Here is a 23035-nt window from a genome sequence, read left to right on the forward strand (position 1 = left end):
TATCCAGCAGTTTCTAACCTCTTGTTCAACCCATTCACTGAATTTTAAATTTCAATGACTACATATATTTTTATTTCTAGAAGTAAACTACAGTAACATTTCTCCACACCTGCTTATTCTTTGAATATAGTGCTCTATTTTGTGTTGTTTTTTCCTATTTTTTCTTTCTTTGTTCTTTTATTTTCTAGTCATATTTTTATGACTGTACATTTTCTACATATTTTATTCTATTTATATTATAAAATTATGGTTACATATTTTATGTTTATATAATTTTTTTAGACTATCCTATTTTTTTTTAGTTTTTAGTGTACAAATATTCTGAATTTTATGGCTTCTGATTCCCTTTTGTAGTTATTTTCCTTTTGTGCAGTACTGCTTTCCAGTGAGCTCACTGTCAGTTAAGGCTATACTTTCTTTCCTGTGGAAATACCATTTGCTTGACTTGTTGAAGAATTCTAGCACAGAAAGGGAGAATAAAACTGACCCCATTCCCATGTGGCACACAGGTTTGAGGGTTTGACAATGCACCAATTTTACCCACCTAGAGCCCCAAAGGAAAGAGAATGTTTTCTAGTTGCCACACCTAGCTTGCAGGTGCAATTTTCTCGTGCCTGTTTGTTTCACTGCCAGGGGACATTTCTAGAGTCTAAGCTTAAGTGAATTCAGTTCCAATTTCCCGCAGTGAGTCCAAATCCTAGTGTCAAGTCTCAGAAAAGCCATTAAAACTCTAAACTTTAACCCCCATCTTAGGACTATGACCAGTCTCTCCCCCCCCCACCCCCATGACCTTAATTGCACAGTTTTGCTTGAGTTTATGCTTAACTTAGACTTCTCTCTTTGGTTTAATATCTAGAAAATTCCCTTTCTTTCCTGAATCTATGTGATTGCAAATTTATTTGCTCTGTTTTATCCAGAATTCTTGTGTTTGAAATGGCAAAAATGGGAAAAGCAGTGTCAACTTTTCTCAGTACTGCATTTTAATAGAATGTTAGTCATTTAAAATTTACAATAGAAATAAATTTAGGCCCAAGACTTTATGACAAAGTACTCTTTAAAAATGTTTACAAACTTCAGTAAATATTTTTTTTCTAATGAAAATTATGGAAAACTGTTATATATTATAGTGAAAAAGAATAAATGTGCAAATGCTTACTGGTTAATACACATTTTGGAGATGAACTCTTTTATAGATATCACTTTACCTGAATTTAAGTCTCTAGTATCTTAGCTTTTCAATAATGTTTTACCTATTAAATAGCATTTGATATATGTTGTTTTGAATAATCAACTGGCAATCCTATGTCGAATCATCTTTTTGTTAAACATGCATATAATTCATGACTTTTAAAATTATGTAGATATCTACTGAGACTTGCTTTCTCCAAGTTTTTATCCCAAAAAACATTTAGTTTATAAGAACTTATAGTAATCTATTTAAAATATCACATAGTTGAAGGGTAACTCTTTTCATGATGCTAGTTACTTAATTTTTCATTCTCTTTTATGATTTCTTAATTGCTACTTATTGTTGTGTTTTAATTGTCTATGTAGAGCTTCAAGTGACTTTGTAGAAGGCATTTTTCTTATTAGGATTATAATCACTCTTAGTGCAATATTGAGGCAGGCAGAGAGCAGGTGGTGGCTCAGGGAACTATCCCTCGGATCTCTGCTAATGGCAACAACTCTCCTGTTCTAGACTCTCTTGTTGCGGAGCATGGGCTCTAGGTGCATGGACTTCATTAGTTGTGGCACGTGGGCTCAGTAATTGTGGCTCATGTGTTCTAGAGTACAGACTCAGTAGTTGTGGTGCACAGGCTTAGTTGCACCACAGCATGTGGGATCTTCCCGGACCAGGGCTCGAACACGTGTCCCCTGCATTGGCAGGCGGATTCTTAACCACTGTGTCACCAGGGAAGCCCCCTTTCTTTTTTTTCCAGTTTGATTTCCTATATTCTAGAGACTCAGGAGGTTTCTCTTCCATTTTAAGCACAGCTGTGTCTGTACTTTATTTGAGCAAATGATAAAGTTTAGAGATTTCTGTGGAGTTTTGGAAAAGGAATAAATCACACACAGGGAATATATTTGGTAAATATTAGAGAAGATGCATTAAGAGCCTCTAGGATTGCCCCAAAAGACATACAGGATGAAGATAGGTGGTGTCCTTTAAAAAGTGATCACCCAAAGACCACTCCAGTCTTGATCTACAAGTGTAAGTCTTCATTTCTGATAATATTAGAATAAAAGGTACTAAATCTAGTTAATTTACTATATTTCAGTACATGGCAACTCTTTACCATGGACTGTAGACTTTCTGCCTGTTTATATGGACAGGAGTTTTATTGTTTCAGTGGTCCAAGATAGGTACCTAAATTATCCTTGATAAAACATATACTTATTACATAACTATTATAGTATTTAGCTTCATATTTCAGACATTCCTGTCCCAATAAATGAACACTCAACATCAATACTAATATTTACTTCTTATTTTACGGTCTAACATTTGTATACATATGCACACTCATATAACAACTATCAGCATATAATTTATAGCTGCCTAGAGAAGACTAATGAATTAATAAAGGAAAGATTCTTAATAAGATTCCACCTATGTTTGAGAACAAAGAAAAAAAGAAGTAATATTTATTTTTACATCAGTATGGAATGCTAACTTTTTCAATGGAGCGTTTATTCTCTCAGCTAATATAGCTAACACTGTCTGATCTGAACGTTTTGGAACTGATTACTATAGCTAAAGGAAATCAGTTTTATCATTTTAGACTTGGGCTTGCCTCTATGTTTCCCCTATGTGTATAAGCTCCAGGTGTAATATATCACTTGGTGTTAACACGATGAGCTATTATCTGAGTGTATACAACAAATAAAGTTGCATTTCTGAAAGTACTCTTGGGAGGAAATATTGAGCATTTCATCAATTCCACTAGGGTTTCTCACATTATTTGGTAATTAAACAGAGGATTTTGAACATGGTATTTTCAGACCTATCTGGGTTCAAATTCAGAAGATTATTTAAAAATCTAGAATAAAACCCTTGACAGAATTATTTTCAGAATTAGATACAAAGCTAAAGTAGTTTTGAGTGTACAGTAGATTTAAAGGATTGCTAGTTTTAGTGTTGTGTATTTTAAAATTAACAGACTAGATAGGTGGTGAGGGAAACCTGTTTTTGTTATAAAATAACACATTCCTAAGGTGACTTATCTTCTGTATTTGTAGGTTTTTAGACAAATGGCATATGTCTTGCTGCAGTGAACCTGGTTCTAAAGACACTTACAGGAATGCCACCAATAAAATAGAGAATGGAGATTTACAGAAGTTCCAATTGCTTAATGCCTGCAGATATATGAGAAAAACCAAGAAAAATGACCTTTGCTCTAAACAATGGGACATTACTAGAATAAACAACATACCTTACAGTTACAGGATCCAAAACAAGGGTCCTCATTTGTGCTCCCTGCACCACTGCAGTTACAGGGTTTGCAGTCTGGGTAGCCAGTGTAGCCCCTGGCACACCGATCACAGCTCACCCCTCTGAAGCCAGGTTTGCAATGACAGGACCCAGGTGCCAGACCTAATGGTAGATGAGACACATATCAATATTTTCTAACTGATTCATAACCCCCCTCAGACTATCACAAGATGGGAAAGTGCCTTGGGCGTAAAAATATACTACTTGAAAAAAACACCTAACAACAATCATCTAAGTACAACATCACTAAGTACAACAAAAAAAAAAGACTAAGGGTGTTCAACCTAAATGTCTATCAACAAATGAATGGATAAAGAAGATGTGGTACATATATACAATGGAATATTACTCAAATATAAAAAAGAATGAAATGCCATTTGCAACAACATGGGTACAACTAGAGATTATCATACTAAGTGAAGTAAGTCAGAAAGAGAAAGACAAATACCATATGATATCACTTATATGTGGAATCTAAAATATGACATAAATGAACTTATCTACCAAATAGAAACAGACTCACAGACCTAGAGAACAGATTTGTGGTTGCCAAGCAACAGAGGGTTGGGGGAAGGATGGACTGGGAGCTTGGGATTAGCAGATGCAAACTATTTATATAGAGAATGGATAAACAACAAGGTCCTACTGTATAGCACAGGGAACTATATTTAATATCCTGTGATAAACCATAATATAAAGGAACATGAAAAGGAATGTATATATATATATATATATATATATATATATATAACTGAATCACTTGGCTGTGATTTACACAACATTGTAAATCAACTATACTTTAATAAAGTAATTTTTAAAAGAGACTGAGGGTGTTCATGGGAATACATATTTGGGGGATAAAACGGAATAGAGGAGGGAAATAATAGCCGTTTAAATTTGCTTTTTCATTTTAAATAGAGAAATGCAAAAGACAATTTTTATTCTTGTCTTTGATTAGAAAAATAGAAAAAAAAACACATGAATGAATACAAGTTATTGACCTTCAAAATCTGGAAAAATATAGGAGCAAATCAGTAAAATATAGTCCACCCAAAAAACAAAAGAAGGGAGAAAAAAGCAAGGAAACATTATGCTGTGAAAACATAAAACAATGACAGAAAGAGTGCCAAACATACATACTAGCAATACATAAGTGAGTTAGTCTTACTCTTTCAATTAAAAATATGTGTGTGTAATGTTCACAAGAAATAGACAAAATGACAAGAAATATTAAAAATAAAAGAAGGTAAATATACATTAGGAAAGCATATAGAAAATTAAAAACAGTTGTAGTAATATTAATGAGGGCCAAAGTAGAATTCAATTAAAATAATTCAATAGAACAAGCTCTCTGTTTACATTATTAAAGGTACAATAAAAACATAATTTAAGTTATTATATTTATGCTCCAAATAAGCACTAATTAGAAGTACAAAAAAATATAGACAATGAAAGATATTGGAAATCAAAGAAAAATTGCCCCAAAATCAATGGCTGAGAATGACATTAACCTACCAACTTTAAATATTTACACATGAATTAGTAAAAAGCAAAACACAAAAATTTGAATAATCTAATAATGTTGAATTGTATATTAAATGGCATATAAATATTTATTGTAGCTTATCATTAACTAATCCACAAAAATGTTCAATTTCTCAAAGCAGAAATTATTTAAGGCTTCTTTTCTTTTCTTTTCTTTTCTTTTTTTTTTTTTTTTTTTTTTTTTGCTGTATGCGGGCCTCTCACTGTTGTGGCCTCTCCCATTGCAGAGCACAGGCTCCAGATGTGCAGGCTCAGTGGCCATGGCTCACGGGCCCAGCCACTCCGCGGCATGTAGTATCTTCCCGGACCAGGGCACGAACCCGTGTCCCCTTCATTGGCAGGCAGACTCTCAACCACTGCGCCACCAGGGAAGCCCTTAAGGCTTATTTTCTTAACATAAATTGCTACTTCTATATTTGTACCAAATGCTACATTAAATTAGGATTAAATTAATTATGAATATCAAACATGAAGATAGAATTTTATGCAAAACTCAGACACTAAAAATTAATAAATATTTCTTCCTAATAACTCTTAGGTTAAAAAGAAAATCAAGACTTCAATTGCAGATCAAATAGTTTTTTAAATAGAATATAAAAGCAGTAAGAAAGGAACTTAACAATGTTCGTCGGATGTTGAAAAACTGAAGCCAAACTTTTAGGCTTAAATATTCCATTATTTTTAAAAATGTAAATAAATTAAAACTTAATTCATGTAATTATCAAAAAATTAAAAAAACCAAAATGAACACCTGGGAAAAAAGGTAGATTTGAAACATAAACAAAAAGAAAAGGAAGCAAAAAAAGGGAAACTTAGACAAAGCTAATTAAGGATATCAAAAGAGGTTAAATGATGAAAGAATTCCCACAAATATTTCAGTACCAGTTAATTTTTACAGTGTTTTCAAAGTTTGAAACTCTTATGGAGCATATAAAAAACAGAGAGGTATGTAATTCAGTTTATTAAGCTAGTGAATACATGATATAAAAATCTAACAAAGATAATCCAAAATAAAAATAACACGTAATATTTAAATAGCATTTATTTTATGCTAGGCATTACACTTTGCTTACACACTACACATATGCTAATTGAGTTAACATTCAAAATAACAATATGAGGTAGACCCTATTATCTTCCCTGCTTTACAGATGAGGAAACTAAGACAGAAATTTAGTGATTTGCCAAGGTAGCACAGCTGGCAGGTGTCAGAGCCAGGAACAAGTTAACATATGAATCCAGATGAGAAAATCCTAAATAAAATAAACACCAAGCTGAACCCTAAAGTACTGTAAATTAAAAGGACCTTCCATGATGACCTAGTAGAATTTATTTTGGTAATATAAATACCTCATGTTATTTCACTTTGTTTTATTGTGCTCTGCAGATATTTTGTTTTTTACACATTGATGTTTTGCCCCTGCATTGAGCACATTTACTGGCATCATTTTTCCCACAGCATCTGCTTACTTTGTGTCTCTGTGCCACATTTGGATAATCCTCCTAATATTTCAAACTTTTTCATTATTATTATATTTGCTATGGTGATCTGCAATCAGAGCTTTGATGTTACTATTATAATTGTTTGGGGGCACCACTAACCACACACACATAAAACAGCAAACTTAATCTATAAATGTTGAGTGTGTTCTGACTGCTCACAGACTGGCCATTTCCCATCTCTCTCCCTCTCCTCAGGTCTCCCTGTTCCCTCAAACACAATATTTAAATTAGGCCAATTAATAACTCTACAATGGCCTCTAAGTGCTCAAGTGAAAGGAAGAGTTGCATGTCTCTCACTTTAAATCAAAAGCTAGAAATAATTAAGCTTAGTGAGAAAGGCATGTCAAAAGCTGAAATAAGGTCTAAAGCTAGTCCTCTTTCACCAGTTAGCCAAGTTGTGAATGCAAAGGAAAAGTTCCTGAAGGAAACTAGAAGTGCTACTTCAGTGATCACACAAATGTTAAGAAAGTGAAACAGCCTTATTGCTGATATGGAGAAAGTTTTATTGGTCTGGATAGAAGATCAAACCAGCCAAAACTTTCCCTTAAGCCAAAGCCTAATCCAAAGCTAAGCCCTAACTCTCTTCAATTCTATAAAGGCTGAGAGAGGTGAGGAAGCTACAGAAAAGTTTGAAGCTAGCAGAAGTTGGTTCATGAGGCTTAAGGAAAGAAGCCATTTCCATAACATAAATGTGTCAGGTGAGGCAGCAAGTGCTGATGAAGAAGCTGCAGCAAGTTATACAGAATATCTAACTAAGATAATTCACGAAGGTGAGGACACTAAACAACAGATTTTCAGTGTAGATGAAACAGGCAACTGTTGGAAGAAGATGCCATCTAGGAGTTTTATAGCTAAAGAGGAGAAGTCAACACCTGGCTTCAAATCTTCAAAGGACAGACTGACTCTCTTATTAGGAGCTAAGGCAGCTGATGACTTTAAGTTGAAGTCAATGCTCATTTACCATTCCAAAAACCCCAGGGCCCTTAAGAATTATACTAAATCTACCCTACTTGGATGATAGCACATCTGTTTAAGATGGCTTATTGAATATTTTAAGCCCACTGTTAAGAACTATTGCTCAAAAAAAAAAGACTCATTTCAAAATATTACTGATCATCTTGACAATGAACCTGGTCACCCAAGAGCTCTGATGGAGATGTACAATGAAATTCACGTTTTTTTCCTGCCTGCTAACACAAGATCTATTCTGTAGCCCATGGATCAAGAAGTAATTTTGACTTTCAAGTCTCATTATTTAAGAAATACATTTATAAGGCTACAGCTGCCATAGATAGTGATTCCGTTGATGGATCTGGGAAAAGTCAATTGAAAACCTTCTGGAAAGGATTCACCATTCTAGATGCCATTAAGAACAATTGAGATTCATGGGAAGAGGCCAAAATATCAACATTAACAGGAGTTGGAAAGGAGTTGATTCCAACCCTCATGGATAACTTTGAAGGGTTCAACACTTCAGTGCAGAAAGTCACTGCAGATGTGTTGGAAATAGCAAGAGAAATAGAATTAGAAGTGGAGCCTGAAGATGGAACTGGATTGCCACAATCTCATGATATACTTTAATGAATGAGGAGTTGCCTCTTCTGGATGAGCAAAGAGATTCCTTGAGATGGATTCTACTCCTGGTAAAGATGCTGTGAAGACTATTGAACTGACAACAAAGAATTTTAAATATTACATAAACTTAGTTGATAAAGCAGCCACAGGACTTAAGAAGATTGACTCCAAATTTGAAAGAAATTCTACTGTGCGTAAAATACTATCAAATAGCATTACATGCTACAGAGAAATCGTTCATGAAAGGAAGAATCAATCGATATGGCAAACTTCACTGGTGTCTTATATTAAGAAATTGCCACAGCCATCCCAGCCTTCAGCAGCCACCACCCTGATCTGTCAGCCGCCATTGACATCAAGGCAAGACCCTCCACCAGCAAAAAATTGCAACTCACTACAGGCTCAGATGATGGTTAGCATTTTTTAGCAAGGAAGTACTTTTTTAATTAAGGTACGGTGTTTTTAGACATAATGTTATTACACACTTAAGAGATTACAGTATAGTGTAAACATAACTTTTATATGCACTGGGTAACCAAAAGTTAGTGTGACTTGCTTTATTACAGTGGTCTGGAACTGAACTTGCAAAATCTCTGAGGTATGCCTGTATCGTTTAACATTAATACATTTATTTTTGTAATTGTATGTATAAGTCAAATGGAGAAGAAATCCGTTCAATAAAGGTTGCAGACGCATTCCCCCAAATTAATATTTGTTTCTGATGTTAAAATCTCCAGACCTTGAGACAAAATGCAGAAATACTGCAAGTAATAAACAATGTCTATTAATGTTTGTTTCTGGAAATATTATGAAGTGAATGTCCATAAAGACTTCCTTGTTCAGAATACTTGACTATGCAGGATGACATTAAAGACAGACAGTTAGCAGAGAGAGAGATATATAAAATGCTTGTGCTGTTATGAAATAGAGAAACCCCTTGGAGATCAGAAACTAAAAGAATTACTTTCTAGAGTGGTAAGCCAGTCCTTAAACCAGTGTCTTTCCTGAAGTTGACTAATTCTGATTAACTAGTCTAGAGCATGGAGCATGGTTTTATGGAACAAAAGACAAATTCTAGGTACTACTCAAGTTAGGAGGACATATCAGAGAACTTTACATATAAACTCAAGACTCCTGAAAGGGTAAACTAGAAAATACACAGGTATGTGCACACACACACACACTCTCTCTCTCTCTCTCTCTCTCTCTCACACACACACACACACACGCACACTCATGAAACACACAAGAAAACAAGGCCCTGATAAAGACTTAGCAGAAAAATCAAACTGCAGAATCAAATAGATAGCAGAGAATACTAGTAACAGATACAAATTATAAAGTAAACATAGAGCTGTCCTCTCTTATCTGCGGTTTCACTTTCTATGGTTTCAGTTAACCTGTGGTCAAACACAGTCGAAAATTATTAAATGCAAAATTCCAGAAACAGACAATTCATTGTTTAACATCAAGTACCATTCTGAGTACAGTGATGAAATCTTGCACCATCCCACTCTATCCTGCCCAGGATGTGAATCATTCCTTTTTGCAGCATATCTCATCCCACTGGTCACTTAGTAGCCATATTGTTTTTCAGATTGACTGTCAAGGTTTTGCAGTGCTTGCGTTCAAGTAACCCTTATTTTACATAATAATGGCCCCAAAATATGAGTAGTGATACTGGCAATTCAGATATGCCAAAGAGAAGCCATGAAATGCTTCATTTAAGTGAAAAGATGAAATTTTTCAACTTAAGAAAGACAAACTGTATGCTGAGGTTGTTAAGGTCTACCGTAAGAACAAATCATCTGTCTATGAAATTGTGAAGAAGGAAAAAGAAATTTGTGATAGTTTTGCTGTTGCACCTCAAATTCTAAAAGTTTTGACCACAGGGCATGATAAGTATTTGGTTAAGATGAAAAAGGCATGGAATTTGTACAAAAAGATATTTTGAGAGAGAAAGACCACATTCACATAACTTTATTATAGTATATTGCTATAACTGTTTTATTTTATTATTAGTTGTTGTTATTCTTGCTGGGTCTAATTTATAAATTAAACTTTATCATAGGTATGCCTGTATAGTAAAAAAAACACAGTATATACAGTGTTTGGTACCATCTGCAGTTTCAGGCATCCACTGGGAATCTTGAAACATACCCCCAGGGATACGGGGGACTGTATTTAATATGTTTAAAGAAACAAAAATAATATTAAATATAGGTGAATTAAAAGATACTATTAGAAAAACAAAATGCAGTTAGAAACTTTTCTTATAAAATATACCAAAATAAATTCCAGATGGATTAAAGAATTAAGTATCATAAAAAGAAATCAAGTGGTCAAGATGAAAGTGGTCAAAGGTACAAATTTCCAGTTATAAGATAAGTAAGTACAAGGGATGTAATGTACAACATGATTAATATAATGAACTCTGCTGTATGTTATACATGAAAGTTGTTAGCAGAGTAGATCCTAAGAGTTCTCATCACAAGGAAAAATTTTTTTCCTTTTTCTTTTATTTTGTATCTATACGAGATGATGAACGTTCACTAAACTTATTGTGGTAATCATTTCATGAAGTATGAAAGTCAAATCATTATACTGAACACCTTAAACAGTGTTGTATGTCAATTATATTTCAATAAAACTGGAAGAATAATAGGAAATAAAAACTAAAGAAATAAACAATTTGTCTAAACTTGGAGTAGATAAGAATTTTAGGATTATAAAGGCATGTAAGAAATCCAATAGAAAAATATTACTATACATAATAATTTTAGCATGTCATTATTATAGCTAAAGTGGGTTTTCTGAATTTTCATAGGTTATTACATAAAAATTTTTAAATTATATACATTAAAAATTATCTATAATAATGAGACACAAAGAAAATCTAGAAATTGTTCATAACAAATATGACATACTATTAGAGCTCTTACAAATCTATGGAGGAAAAAAACCCACCTTACACCAAAAAGAAAATTAAGGAAACAGAAAATTCACACACAAAATATTTGTTTTTCTGTAGCCATCAGGTTAATGCCAATGATATACTGAACATCATTTCTAACGATCTGGTTACTCATTCTGACTAAGAAATCCAAATCATTAGACTACATCTGAGACTGTTTCCTAAAGAGATCATCAGACTAAACAGGAAGAGAAAAATGTATCACGGTTATATGTCTAATTATTCAACTCAAGTCCATATTGAATAAAATAGATCTAATTATAATATTACAAATATTGATTATTGCTTTCAATTTAAAATTAGAAACATTAATTATTGGCCTGGAACCAAATATCTCTACACAATTTTTGAAAAGGTGAAAATGCAATTGACAGACACTGTCAAGTAGGTTGAAGATCAGGGGAGCATGTAAGGATGCTCTTTTTCTAAGTTTGTGTAGTATGACCTCAAGGGATAAAACCCAACTTTAATAAATCAAAAACTAGGAATTTAAGCTTTTTATTTAACATGGTAAAAATACCGTAGAAGAAAAAAATTATAAAAAGATATGAATGGTAGAAAGAAGGAAGAAGGTGATATGAATGAAATGTTTGTGTTCCAAGATGGACAGTCAGTGGGCAATATTTAATGGTGATGAAAAATACTAAGAATATTGTTCAGATATTGTTTGAAAGATAAGTTCTTCCAAAAGAACTTAATAGGAGGAAAGGATCAGTGTGATTAAATTTGGAAATGAGACTAGGGGTGAATAAGTTGAAGAGGACACTTTGCTGTTTATTTTATTCCCTTCCCTACTGTTAAAATTTTATGTGACCATGTGTTGTTTTAATAATAATTGAAAAATCACTATTTTGTACAACTGTAACTTATATAATATTGTACATCAACTATACCACAATTTGGAAAAAAGAATTTAGAGCACAGAGGAAAAAAATAATTGAAAAATATTTATATCCAGAGATCTTCATTAAAGCATTGGTTAAAATACACAAAATTTAGAAACAATCTTAATATCTATTCAAAGTTGAGTACTCTATTCAGGAGCTAAAACCAGATTTCAGAGAAATGAACAGATATGGGGGAAAATTCATCATGTAAAGTTAACACACAAATGTTAATAACAGTACTATGCTGAATTACCACTGCATTGAATACTCATTTTTCTACTTTTCTATTTTTTTAGTCACTTTTTTCAACAACAAAATACCTATCATTTTAAACTCAGGGGATAAAATTAAATTACATTGCTCAAAATAATGCGATTTAGTTGCTACCATAAAAAGATAAGGGACCATAAAATGAAAAGTGACATCAATAATTCACCATTTGAGTTTTTAAATAATCATTTTTTAATCTTTTAAGATTTAAGACTGTAAGGCTTAAACAGATAATCAAATAGTTTTGTAAAGAAAGCAGGTAAGCTAAACTGTGCCAAAGAAATATTGCCAGTCTTTTAAATAGAAGGTCTTTTGGGGAAAAAGCCTATAGCAGAGCCATGATTTATTTTAGTCTTTCCACAGAAGAGAAGAATCCAGTCTTAGAAATATAAAGAAACAGTTCCAGATATATTCAATGAATTTTCTACTTTGGCAAGCAACTTTCCTGGAAGTAGTTCCTAAACATTTTACATCAAAGAGTTAATCTGGCATTTGATTACTTAATGTTTGGAGTTCATCGTGAATTTCAATCCTCAAAAAAGGTTTTGTCTTAAACTAATGTCAGCCTCTTTCCCTTCATTAACTCATTCCTACCGCCTTTTACAGTCCTTTATGTAGACTTCTCGCTTTCTGTATTATTAACTACATCTCAATCTGTGATCTCATCTATTTGCTCTTCCCATTGTAGCACACACATCCCTCAATGAACACTGTCATTTCACCCTAGAAATCATACATGCTATAAAGCAATATAATAAATAGCAAGACATCAAAAAATTACATACACCACAGATTTATAATAGACTAGAAGATATACATATAGATATGTAAATATGTATATATGTGTATATATATATGTATATACACATGTATACTAATGCAAAACAAATGATTCAACTTTTCTTGCTTTTAAAGTATAATTAAACAAACATAATTATTGAGATGAATTAAAAACTGCTTCCTGTAGGGGACATTGATAGCTGTAAAAATAAATTTAGACTGAGCCCACATGCTCTGGGGCCCACGTGCCGCAACTACTGAGCCTGGATGCTTCAACTACTGAAGCCTGCGCACCTAGAGCCTGTGCTCCACGACAAGAGGAGCCACCACAATGAGAAGCCTGTGCACCGCAACAAAGAATAGCCCCACTCACCGCACCTAGAGAAAAAAGCCTGCGCGGCAACAAAGACCGAACGCAGCCAAAAAAAAACAAAAAAAGAATAAATTTATTACATGAATGAAATTTACTGCAACAGGTTCTTCTGAAAATAATCACACTTGGCTTTAGTTGTCCTTTTATCAGAACAATGACCTTCTACTATAGCTCTCACCTCGTTGAGCACGTTTTTCATCCTTGACACAGACTTCATTTAAGGAACCAACTGGGTCACAATGGCATGGCTGGCATGGTCTTGGAAAATTTGGAGATATCTAACAAAAATATTAAAATTCTGTTTTAAAAACACTAAATTTTTCAATTCAGCAAGGCTTTAAAGAACATTTTAATAAATGATAATAAATTATATTTAGAAAATGATAATATAAGAAATTTTCTTTATTATGTTTGCATTTTCTAAAATCAATTTCATCTAAGTGGATACACAGAATTAAAGAGGATAGTATAATAAACTACTGAATATTTGTTACCTAGATTCAACAATTATCAAGATTTTGCTATATGATTCATCACGTTTTATTCTTTGTTGAAGTTTTTAAAGAAAATCCCAAATAAAGAGTCTTTTAATCCCTACACATTTCAGTATGCATCTCTTTCTTTTATAATCACAGTATCATTATCATTACAAACAAAAAGAACAATGTTTGCTTATATAGAGAACATTAGAATATTAGAAAAATATACATTCCATAGTAAAACCTTACTGTTTTATTACAACATAGTTCAAATTAGTAATTTTTCCCCAAATTAATTTTTCAAAAACTTTTTACATTGATCGTGATATAGCTAATTAAATAGAAATTTATATTTGGTGCTTGAAAAATATGTTAAATATTTACGTTAAAAATTTGACTTTCTCAGGAGGCAGCATAATCTGGGGGGAAACAATGTAGGCTCTGTAATTAGGAAGGCTTGAGTTCATATCCCACTGTGTCCACTTACTGGCTATGTGGCCTCCTGCAATTTACTTACTTCCTGATAATATGAGGATAATAGTAGAAACTTTAGTGATGTTATTAAATTAAAATTAAGAGGAATAACATATAAAGCATCTCATAAGATTCCTCACATACATTAAATAAACAGTACAACTAGTAGTTTTTAATTAGAATATTTTAATTAAACACACCTAGACTGTGCTAATGTACCAAATATACAATATTTTCAAGATTCAATGAGAACAAAAAAAATCAACAAATTCTTTGCCTAGGAAATACTAATACTCTGAATATATACAAAAAATTGTGTATATAAGTATATATATATATATATGTTTCTCCCAAAAAATACAGTTTTATATGTATATATCTAGGTTTAATTGATAAATGAAAACCTCTTTGCTAATATAAATCAAAGTTTCACAAGTAGAGAAATATTTACGTCTGATAGAATTCAATCAACTATATCCACAGATCAGTTTCAAAATCATCATTTGTTAAAGACCCATTCATTCACTTCCTATTATGAAGTAAGGACTTTGCAAAGCACAGATAAGCCCTGATTTCTGCCTTAAAGAAGCTTACAGGAATAGCAGACTTGAAAGATATTGATTAAATAGAATGTGCAAAGTGATAAAACAGACACACAGGCAGAGCGTTCTGGGGCAAAAGAAGAGAGAGTAAAAACACAATGAAGTCAAGCAATGTTTCACAGAAAAAGTGACATTTAGACTGGAGCTTGAAATATGAGTAGCAATTTGAGAGTGGAATTGGGAGAAGGGCTTTCTAACCAAGAGAAAACCAAGACATGAAGAAAAACAAAACAAAACAAAACCCTCTGTGGGCATATAGCAATAAATTTCTTTAGGATAAATTCTTAGCTCTTATAAATATGATTTATGATTCCAATGATGATCTTGAGTAAACCAAAGCCTCTTAATTTGTTATCCTTCTTTGTGGTAATTGGGAAAATCTGCCTGAATCAGACTGCTGATCAGGAACAAGTTCTAACATAAGAGATTTTATAAATTCATCTACTTTATACTTGATTTTTAATTTTATTCAAATAATCAGATTACTAATCAATCCTCAAAGTAAGCACTGCTATATATGTGTATGTGTGTGTGTGTGTGTGTGTGTGTGTGTGTATTTTAACATTTAAATGTATTTAGGAGATAAATCTAAAATTAGATTTTAAGGCAATAATTTTAAGAATATCATAGAGATACGTTATTTAGCTATAAAATTTGCAGTGCACAAAACTTTTCTTTCTATATCTTCATAAAAACACATGGATTTCTACCCTTAAGAACCTGAAAGATTTGAATTTTTAACATAATATAGCATACGTATTTTTATGTGTTAAAATACCAAAATCTAGGCTCAGATTCACTTAATAACTTGTAATAACAACTTGATCAAGCTTCCAGTTTTAATGATGGCACAGTGTCTTGTATAGGTCTAGCACACAAATGACAATTATGAATTCTGGACAAAATATAAAAATCAAACATTTGAGGACTTGGGATAATAATCAGAAGCAGGCAGAAATTAGAAGGATTTGAGATTTGAAAGAAGAAAATACAGTAGATGAGATCCATGTTCATATAAGGGTAACAACAAAATTTGCATATCAATACCCCTCAATTCTTAACTGATCCTTTAATTGTACATTAAATCAGGGGAATCCAAGGAGCCCAATGGATAGCAACAGCTGGAAAGCTAAATGATCTGAGTAAAATTTTCCATTCTACACACCATAAAGTGAAAAGAAATGAGAGTTTATCAACAAAGTTGGAAAGGTTAGATAAACACCCTGAGCTTTTTATTAATCTGTCCTAACAAGGTATAAAAGCAAGCCTCCTCAGTTTAATAGTGATTAGTCAGTAAGTTGATTACCTATTAAAACAAAATTCAAAAATCTTTGAAAGAAGACAACAAAATCTTTTCTCTACACTGTATCATCCTCAATGTCCTGTGTAAATCATAAATTGCTAGACACGAGGAGAAAAATGAAGGTGTGGTCCTTATTCAAGAAACAGCAAGTCAATAAAAACAGACCCTGAGGTGTCCCAAGTATTGAAATTAGCAGACAAGGACAGGTCTGTATATATGCCCAAGAATATAAAGGAAATAATGTTCATAAGGAGTAAACACATGGATTATTTCAGCAGAGAAATGGAAATAACAAAAAACACAATAAGTCAAAAAGCTGAAAACAAAATACCTCAACGAAAAAATTAACTGGATATGCTTAGCAGCAGGTAAGTGATGGCAGGGAGAAAGGTAGTATACCTAATTACAGATAAATAGAATTTATCCAATCTGAAGAACAAAACAAATTTTAATTACCACAGACTCATTAACCTATAGGACACAGTCCAGGAACCTGACCTTTATGCAGTTGGAGTCACAAAAGGGGAAGAGAGAGCATGGTTCAAAAAAAATTTTAAAGAAATAATGGCCTAAAATTTCCAAAATGTGGTATAAAATCTCAATTTATAATTACAAGAAGCTCAGTAGCCAAGAAGGTAAGCACAAAGAAAGCCACATTTAGACACACATGGCCCAATTCTGAGATTGGAAATTTTTTTCTGTAACTAAAATTGTAGGCTTTGTAAGGCACATAAGGTTTGTTTCTTCTCTTCCTCCTCCTTCTCTCCTCCTCCTCTTCCACCTAGTTCTTGTTCATCTTGTTCTTCTTTTTCTTTTACTTAATTTTTTTGTTGTTCTTTTCATTTTCGTTCCATCTCCTTTCCCTTCCTCTCCTTTTTATCCTCCCCTACTTCTCCTCCGCCTCTTTCTTTTTTTTTTCTTTTAACAATCTTTTACAAATGTAAAAAAAAATTATTTGTTTGCAGGCCATATAGATATAGGCCATGGGCCAAATTTGATCTAGAGGTCATAGTTTGCCAATACATGTTTTGGCTGCTAAAAGACAAATAAAAAGAGGATATCTTGAAATCAGTCAGAGAATTAAAGACACATTATATATAGAAGAAAAAAATGCAAATGATGGCTGCCTTCTCATTAGAATAAGTGAAATCCAGAAAATACTGTATCTTTATTTTTAAATAAATTTATTTATTTTATTTTTGTCTGTGTTGAGTCTCCATTGCTGCATGAAGGCTTCTCTCTAGTCGTGGTGAGCAGGCTTCTCATTGTGGTGGCTTCTCTTGTTGTGGAGCACGGGCTCTAGGCACGTGGGATTCAGTAGTTGTGGCACACAGGCTCAGTAGTTGTTTCTCATGGGATTAGTAGTTCCGAGGCCTGTGGGATCTTCCCGGCCCAGGGCTCAAACCTGTGTCCCCTGCATTGGCAGGCAGATTCTTAACCACTGCACCACCAGGGAAGCCCAAGAAAATACCATATCTTTAAAGTACTGAAAGAAAAACAAACATCTCTCTCCATGTAATGAAAATATACTTCAGTAATAAGGGTAGAATAAAGACATTTTCAGATGAAATAAACATGAGAGAAATTGTCACCATCAATTCTTGCCCTATTTAAAAAAAAAAGCTAAAGGAATTTCTTCAGGCAGAAGGAAATTATACAAAATTTACAAATTAACAAAACACATGCAAGATCTCTACACTGAAAACACTGATATGAATAATTAAAGAAGACAGAAATAAGTGAAGTGATATACTATATTCATTGACTGGAAGACTCAATATTGTTAAAGTGTTAGTTCTCTCCATATTTGCCTTTAGATTCTATACAACAATCCCAACTAATATTTCTGTCATTGAGAAGTTGATTCTAAAATTTGTATGGAAATGTAGAGAAACTACTATAGCCAAAACAATCTTCAAACGGAAGAATAAAGTTAGTGTACATATGTTTCTGAATTCTAGTTTTATTAAAGGTAAAATCATCAGGCTTCCCTGGTGGCACAGTGGTTGGGAGTCCACCTGCCGATGCAGGGGACATGGGTTCGTGCCCCGGTCTGGGAAGATCTCACCTGCCGTGGAGCGGCTGGGCCTGTGAGCCATGGCCACTGAGCCTGTGCGTCTGGAGCCTGTGCTCCGCAATGGGAGAGGCCACAACAGTGAGAGGCTCGCGTACCGCAAAAAAAAAAAAAAAAAAAAAAACTAAAGTCATCAAGATAGTGTGCCATTAGCACAAATAAATCCATGGAACAGAACTGGGGCTCCAGATGTTGACACAAAAGATCAACTGATTTTCAAAAAATGCCTCAAAACAATTTAAAAGAGAAAAAGAAATATTTTTCCAAAAATGGTGCTAGAACAACAGATGAACCACATAGATCTCAATCATTATTTCATACCCTACACAAAGATTAACTTGAGATGGGCCATAGCCCTAAAAGTTAAAATTATAACATTTCTAGAATAAAAAAGAACAATTTCTTGACTTGAAGAAATACTTCACAAGAGAAGATATAGGAATAGCCAATAAACACTTAAAATAAGAATTTAATCCATGGGATCTGCTGTAAAAATCATAATAGAAGATCTGCTGTAGCACCAAGCATTGATGGGAATGACTTAGTGATTGCCTAGTATCCACTTGCCATACCTACTACACCCACATCCACTAGAATGGCTAATTCAAAAAGATAGTCAAGACCAAATAATAGAGATAATATGGAAGAACGAGAACTTACATACATCTTTGGTGAACATGTAAAACAGTATTACTAACTTGACAAAATGTTGGCAGTATCTTATAAAGTCAAACATATATCTATCCTATGAAACAAGTACTCTACTCCTAGATATTTACACAAGGTTAATAACACATGACCACAAAAAGACTCATATAAAATTGTTTTATAGGAGCTAACCAAAAACTGGAAATGACCCAAATATCCACCAACAGGAGAATGGATTAAAAATCAAGATATGTACATGCAAAGGACTACTCCTTAGCAATTTTTTTAAAGAAATAACTACTGATGTGTACAACATGAATAAATCTTAACATGTTAAATTGAGTGAAAGGAAGACCAAAAATTTTATGTACTTTATGATTTCATTTTTAGGAAATTCACTAAGAGGTAAAACAAATTTATGCTCTAAAAATCAGAACAGAGTTTGCCTGGGGGTGGTGACTGACTGGAATGAGGCACAATGGGACTTTCTAGAGAGATGGAAATATTTTATATCATATCCTGAAAGATTTATACAGTTTCTACTATGAAATATTTCTAGTCACCTTTGAGAATTTGAAGTCCAATTATTTAGAGAAGCTATCAAAATTATTTTTCCCCATAATACATCTCTGTCTGAAAAAGCCAAAATAACACTTAATGAAAGAAAAAGCATACTTTACCCCTTTGGGTCTGAAGAAACCATCAATGCATGTCTCACAATTTATACCAGCAGTGTTTCGAGTACAGTTAATGCACACGCCCCCTCCAATGTACTTTCCATGTATATTTAAACTCAGATTTCTTCTGGCAACATTTTCATCATAATAGCATTCTTCAGTTTTCCCATGACAATTGCAGGCTGCATTAGGGAAAAATAAATTTATAAACATTAATTTCAGATATATTTTAAAATAATATTTTGTTACATAAGAGATTTTTATACCATATGGAAAATTATATTACATTTTATATATATATATATATATATATATATATAATCAATACAAAGGTATCTAGAAAGTACTTGGATTTATTAGACATATTAATAAATTTGCATGTTTTAATGGAACTGGAAAGTTAAAACATAAATTAAGCTGAAGCATATGAAATTGCCAATATTTGACTGATTTTATCTTATAAAACTGATATTACATATAATTCACCCTACAATTTCCTATTATGACAAACAAATTACTGAAGTATGGTACTGAATGATTAACATCCATGTAATCTGTAATGAATAATTATTATATGTGAACCTCTGTGTTAGATACTACGGGTAAAAAGGATGCTTAGTATATACACTTGACCCTTGAATAATGCAGGAGTTAAGGGCACCAATCCTTTGTGCAATGGAAAATTAGAGTATAACTTTGCAGCCAGCCCTCCCCGTCCTTGGTTTCTCATCCCCCAATTCAACCAACCATGGATTGTGTAGTACTGTAGCACTGTTGTCTGCATTTAGTGAAAGAAAACCGCCTATAAGTGGACCCTTGCAATTCAAATCCATGCTGTTCAAGAGTCAAATGTTATTCTTTCTTTTACTACTAATCATAACTAAAACCTAGGAATGTTTTTATATGCCACATTCTGTTCTAAATGTTTTATATTTATTACCACTGATTTTAATTCTCAAATAGTTTTGTGACTTACAGACTCTATTAACCTCTTTCATATATTAGGAGCCTCAAGCACAGAGAAGTGAAGTAACTAGTAAAAGTTCACCAAATCAGTATTGTAAGCCAAACTCTGAAGTCAGGCTCCAGAGTCTGCAGGGCTAACCACTACCACAATCCCTTCAAGTTATCTGATAAGAAAAAGCTGCACGATAAGTGCCAAGGTATCAGGACAAGATGAGAGCTGGTTTGCTCAGTGGTGAGATCATGCTATTTTGTGCCAGTCTTGGATCTGGGTGTCCTCTTCACTCCTTAGTAGTCCTGTGAGGTAGGGAACTTCATTTCACTAAAGCTCAGTTTCCATATAAAACATGAAGTGGTCAGTAGTAATTACGAGGTAGGGATATTAAAAATGCATGTAAAATCATTAGCATAACACGCTATAAATAAGTTCCCAATTGATTTTCCCTGCTCCACTTCCTCTCATCTTCATCCTCTATGTTTTCGTAGCCCCGTTCTCTTCTTCTCCTTTTCTTTTTCATATCACACTACAGGAGTTCAGAGGAATGAAAAATCACTTCCCCAGGAAGAATTAGGTAAGGCTTTGAAAAATGGGTAGAATTTATTTTAGGATGGGAACGAGGCAAAAAATATACTATGCAGTGTCCTTCCTCATATGTTGAGTTTCTTAGGTGTCCTTGCATTGATCTCCACATCTATATGTGTGTGCGTATGTGTGCATGTGTATGCACGTGCACAGGCCTGTGTGCAGCACACAGCTCAATCTTTTTTTAAATTCCACAAAAGGGGACATTTATATACTGTTCTGAACTATATTTTTACTAACAGTAAATGGCATGGTTCCTTCTCTACTGGTATTATGTTTTCCCTAAGGCTACACTGGGTACTTCTTGATTAATTAGATGCCTAATAGTGGGCAGTTACATTGTTTCCAGATTTCTCCTTTATAACACTGAGTACCTACCAGGAGGGCAATGGAGGTGGGGGTAGGAGTGGGGGTCTGGTGTTAGATGGCTCCCCATTTGCCAGCTGAGTGACTTTGAGGAGAGAGTTCAAGTCTTAGCATCATTTTGGTACTTAACTCTTAGGTTGTGGTGAGAATGCAGATCATCTAGCAGAATACCTGAGACAGTAAATACTCAGCCCTGTAAATGTCAGTAGCAGTGGTATTAGCAATTGGGTACTAAAGACAAGGATCATAAAATGTCCCGTACAGCTATCCAAGTCCATCTACAGATTAAATTCCTGCAAGTGCAATTTCTAGTCAAGGGGCATGGGAAATTTTAATTTTAAATAACTTGAAAAAATTCCCTCTGCAAATGCTGTCAGATTACTCTCCCTCCGATAGATAGGATAAAACTGTTTCCCCACAGCCTCACCAAAACTGTGTATTACCAACATTTTCCATTCGGTGAGCATTCAAACATATGTTGAGTGAATGAATGAACACTTTGGTAAGTTAAAAAAAAGTACTTTTATTGTTTTAATGGATACTTCCTTAATTATAAATAAGTGTGATCATTTCTTTATATGGTTATGTCATATTTTTTTCCTGAGAAATATCTGTTTTGATCTTTGCTCATTTTTAACAGGTTGTTTTGAATTTTTTTCTTATTGCTATGGAAGATCTCTTCATATAGTAAGGATATTATCTCCTTTTCTTGTTTGTTGCAAATATCTTCTTCAGCTTGTTGGCTTTTGATTTAAGATATAATACTCTTGCTATATTAATGGAGAGTTTTCAAAATGTATTCTAGGGGACATGTAGTCACAAATATAAATCACTAGGCATCATAAGCAGTTTTATACCTTTAGGACAATGCACAAGAATTCTCAAAAATCTTGTAAAAATATATTGCAAGAAATAGTCAAGATTTCTGCTACAAGTACAACTAGAGGGAAATACAGAGGAATACAAATTTATTCTCACATTATTTAGAACTAGTATTGCTGACTGTACTTATAACCATGAGCTAATGTAGGTAAAGACTGATGCCTGAGGAGCAGTCCTTTTCATACTCCATGTATGAGGGCCCTTTCCTACAGCCTTGGCTGCTGTTTGAAGGTCTTGGGCCTGAACAGCTTTTATCTATAGCCTTATAGGACATGGATAGTATCTACTCACAAAGAGCCATTTTTCACTCTGTCATCAGAAGTTTGTTATTTCACAGAATGTCCAAGACACATGATAGAAACTGTCTGTTAGTAGAGGCTTAGCAATGGAATACATATCCTTTGCACTTTAGAGATATAACCTGCCTCAAATAAGCTAGATTGATAAAAGTCGAAATTAAATTCAAATGAATTAGAAGGCATTTATTCATTTTATAGAGGGATTTGTCACGTTGCAGAAGGATTTTTCTAAATATTAAGAGGTGATTGGAACACAATTCAACTTGGAAAATAAAATTTTCATAT

The 23035-nt window shown here is 33.4% G+C and overlaps 1 protein-coding gene across 1 annotated transcript in view; it reads right to left on the reverse strand.

Moving 5' to 3' along the window:
* Positions 1 to 23035, reverse strand: part of LAMA2 (laminin subunit alpha 2) — a 614367-nt gene that overhangs the window by 321147 nt on the left and 270185 nt on the right. Inside the window, exons 8-10 of the mRNA XM_060114490.1 lie at positions 19661 to 19839; positions 13579 to 13678; positions 3435 to 3595 (exon numbers count right to left, since the gene is read on the reverse strand). Coding sequence (XP_059970473.1) covers positions 3435 to 3595; positions 13579 to 13678; positions 19661 to 19839 — 440 coding nt within the window. The remainder of the gene's footprint in view (positions 1 to 3434; positions 3596 to 13578; positions 13679 to 19660; positions 19840 to 23035) is intronic.

The sequence above is a fragment of the Mesoplodon densirostris genome, chromosome 12, assembly GCF_025265405.1.
Source record: "Mesoplodon densirostris isolate mMesDen1 chromosome 12, mMesDen1 primary haplotype, whole genome shotgun sequence".
In the NCBI taxonomy this organism is placed as follows: Eukaryota; Metazoa; Chordata; class Mammalia; order Artiodactyla; family Ziphiidae; genus Mesoplodon; species Mesoplodon densirostris.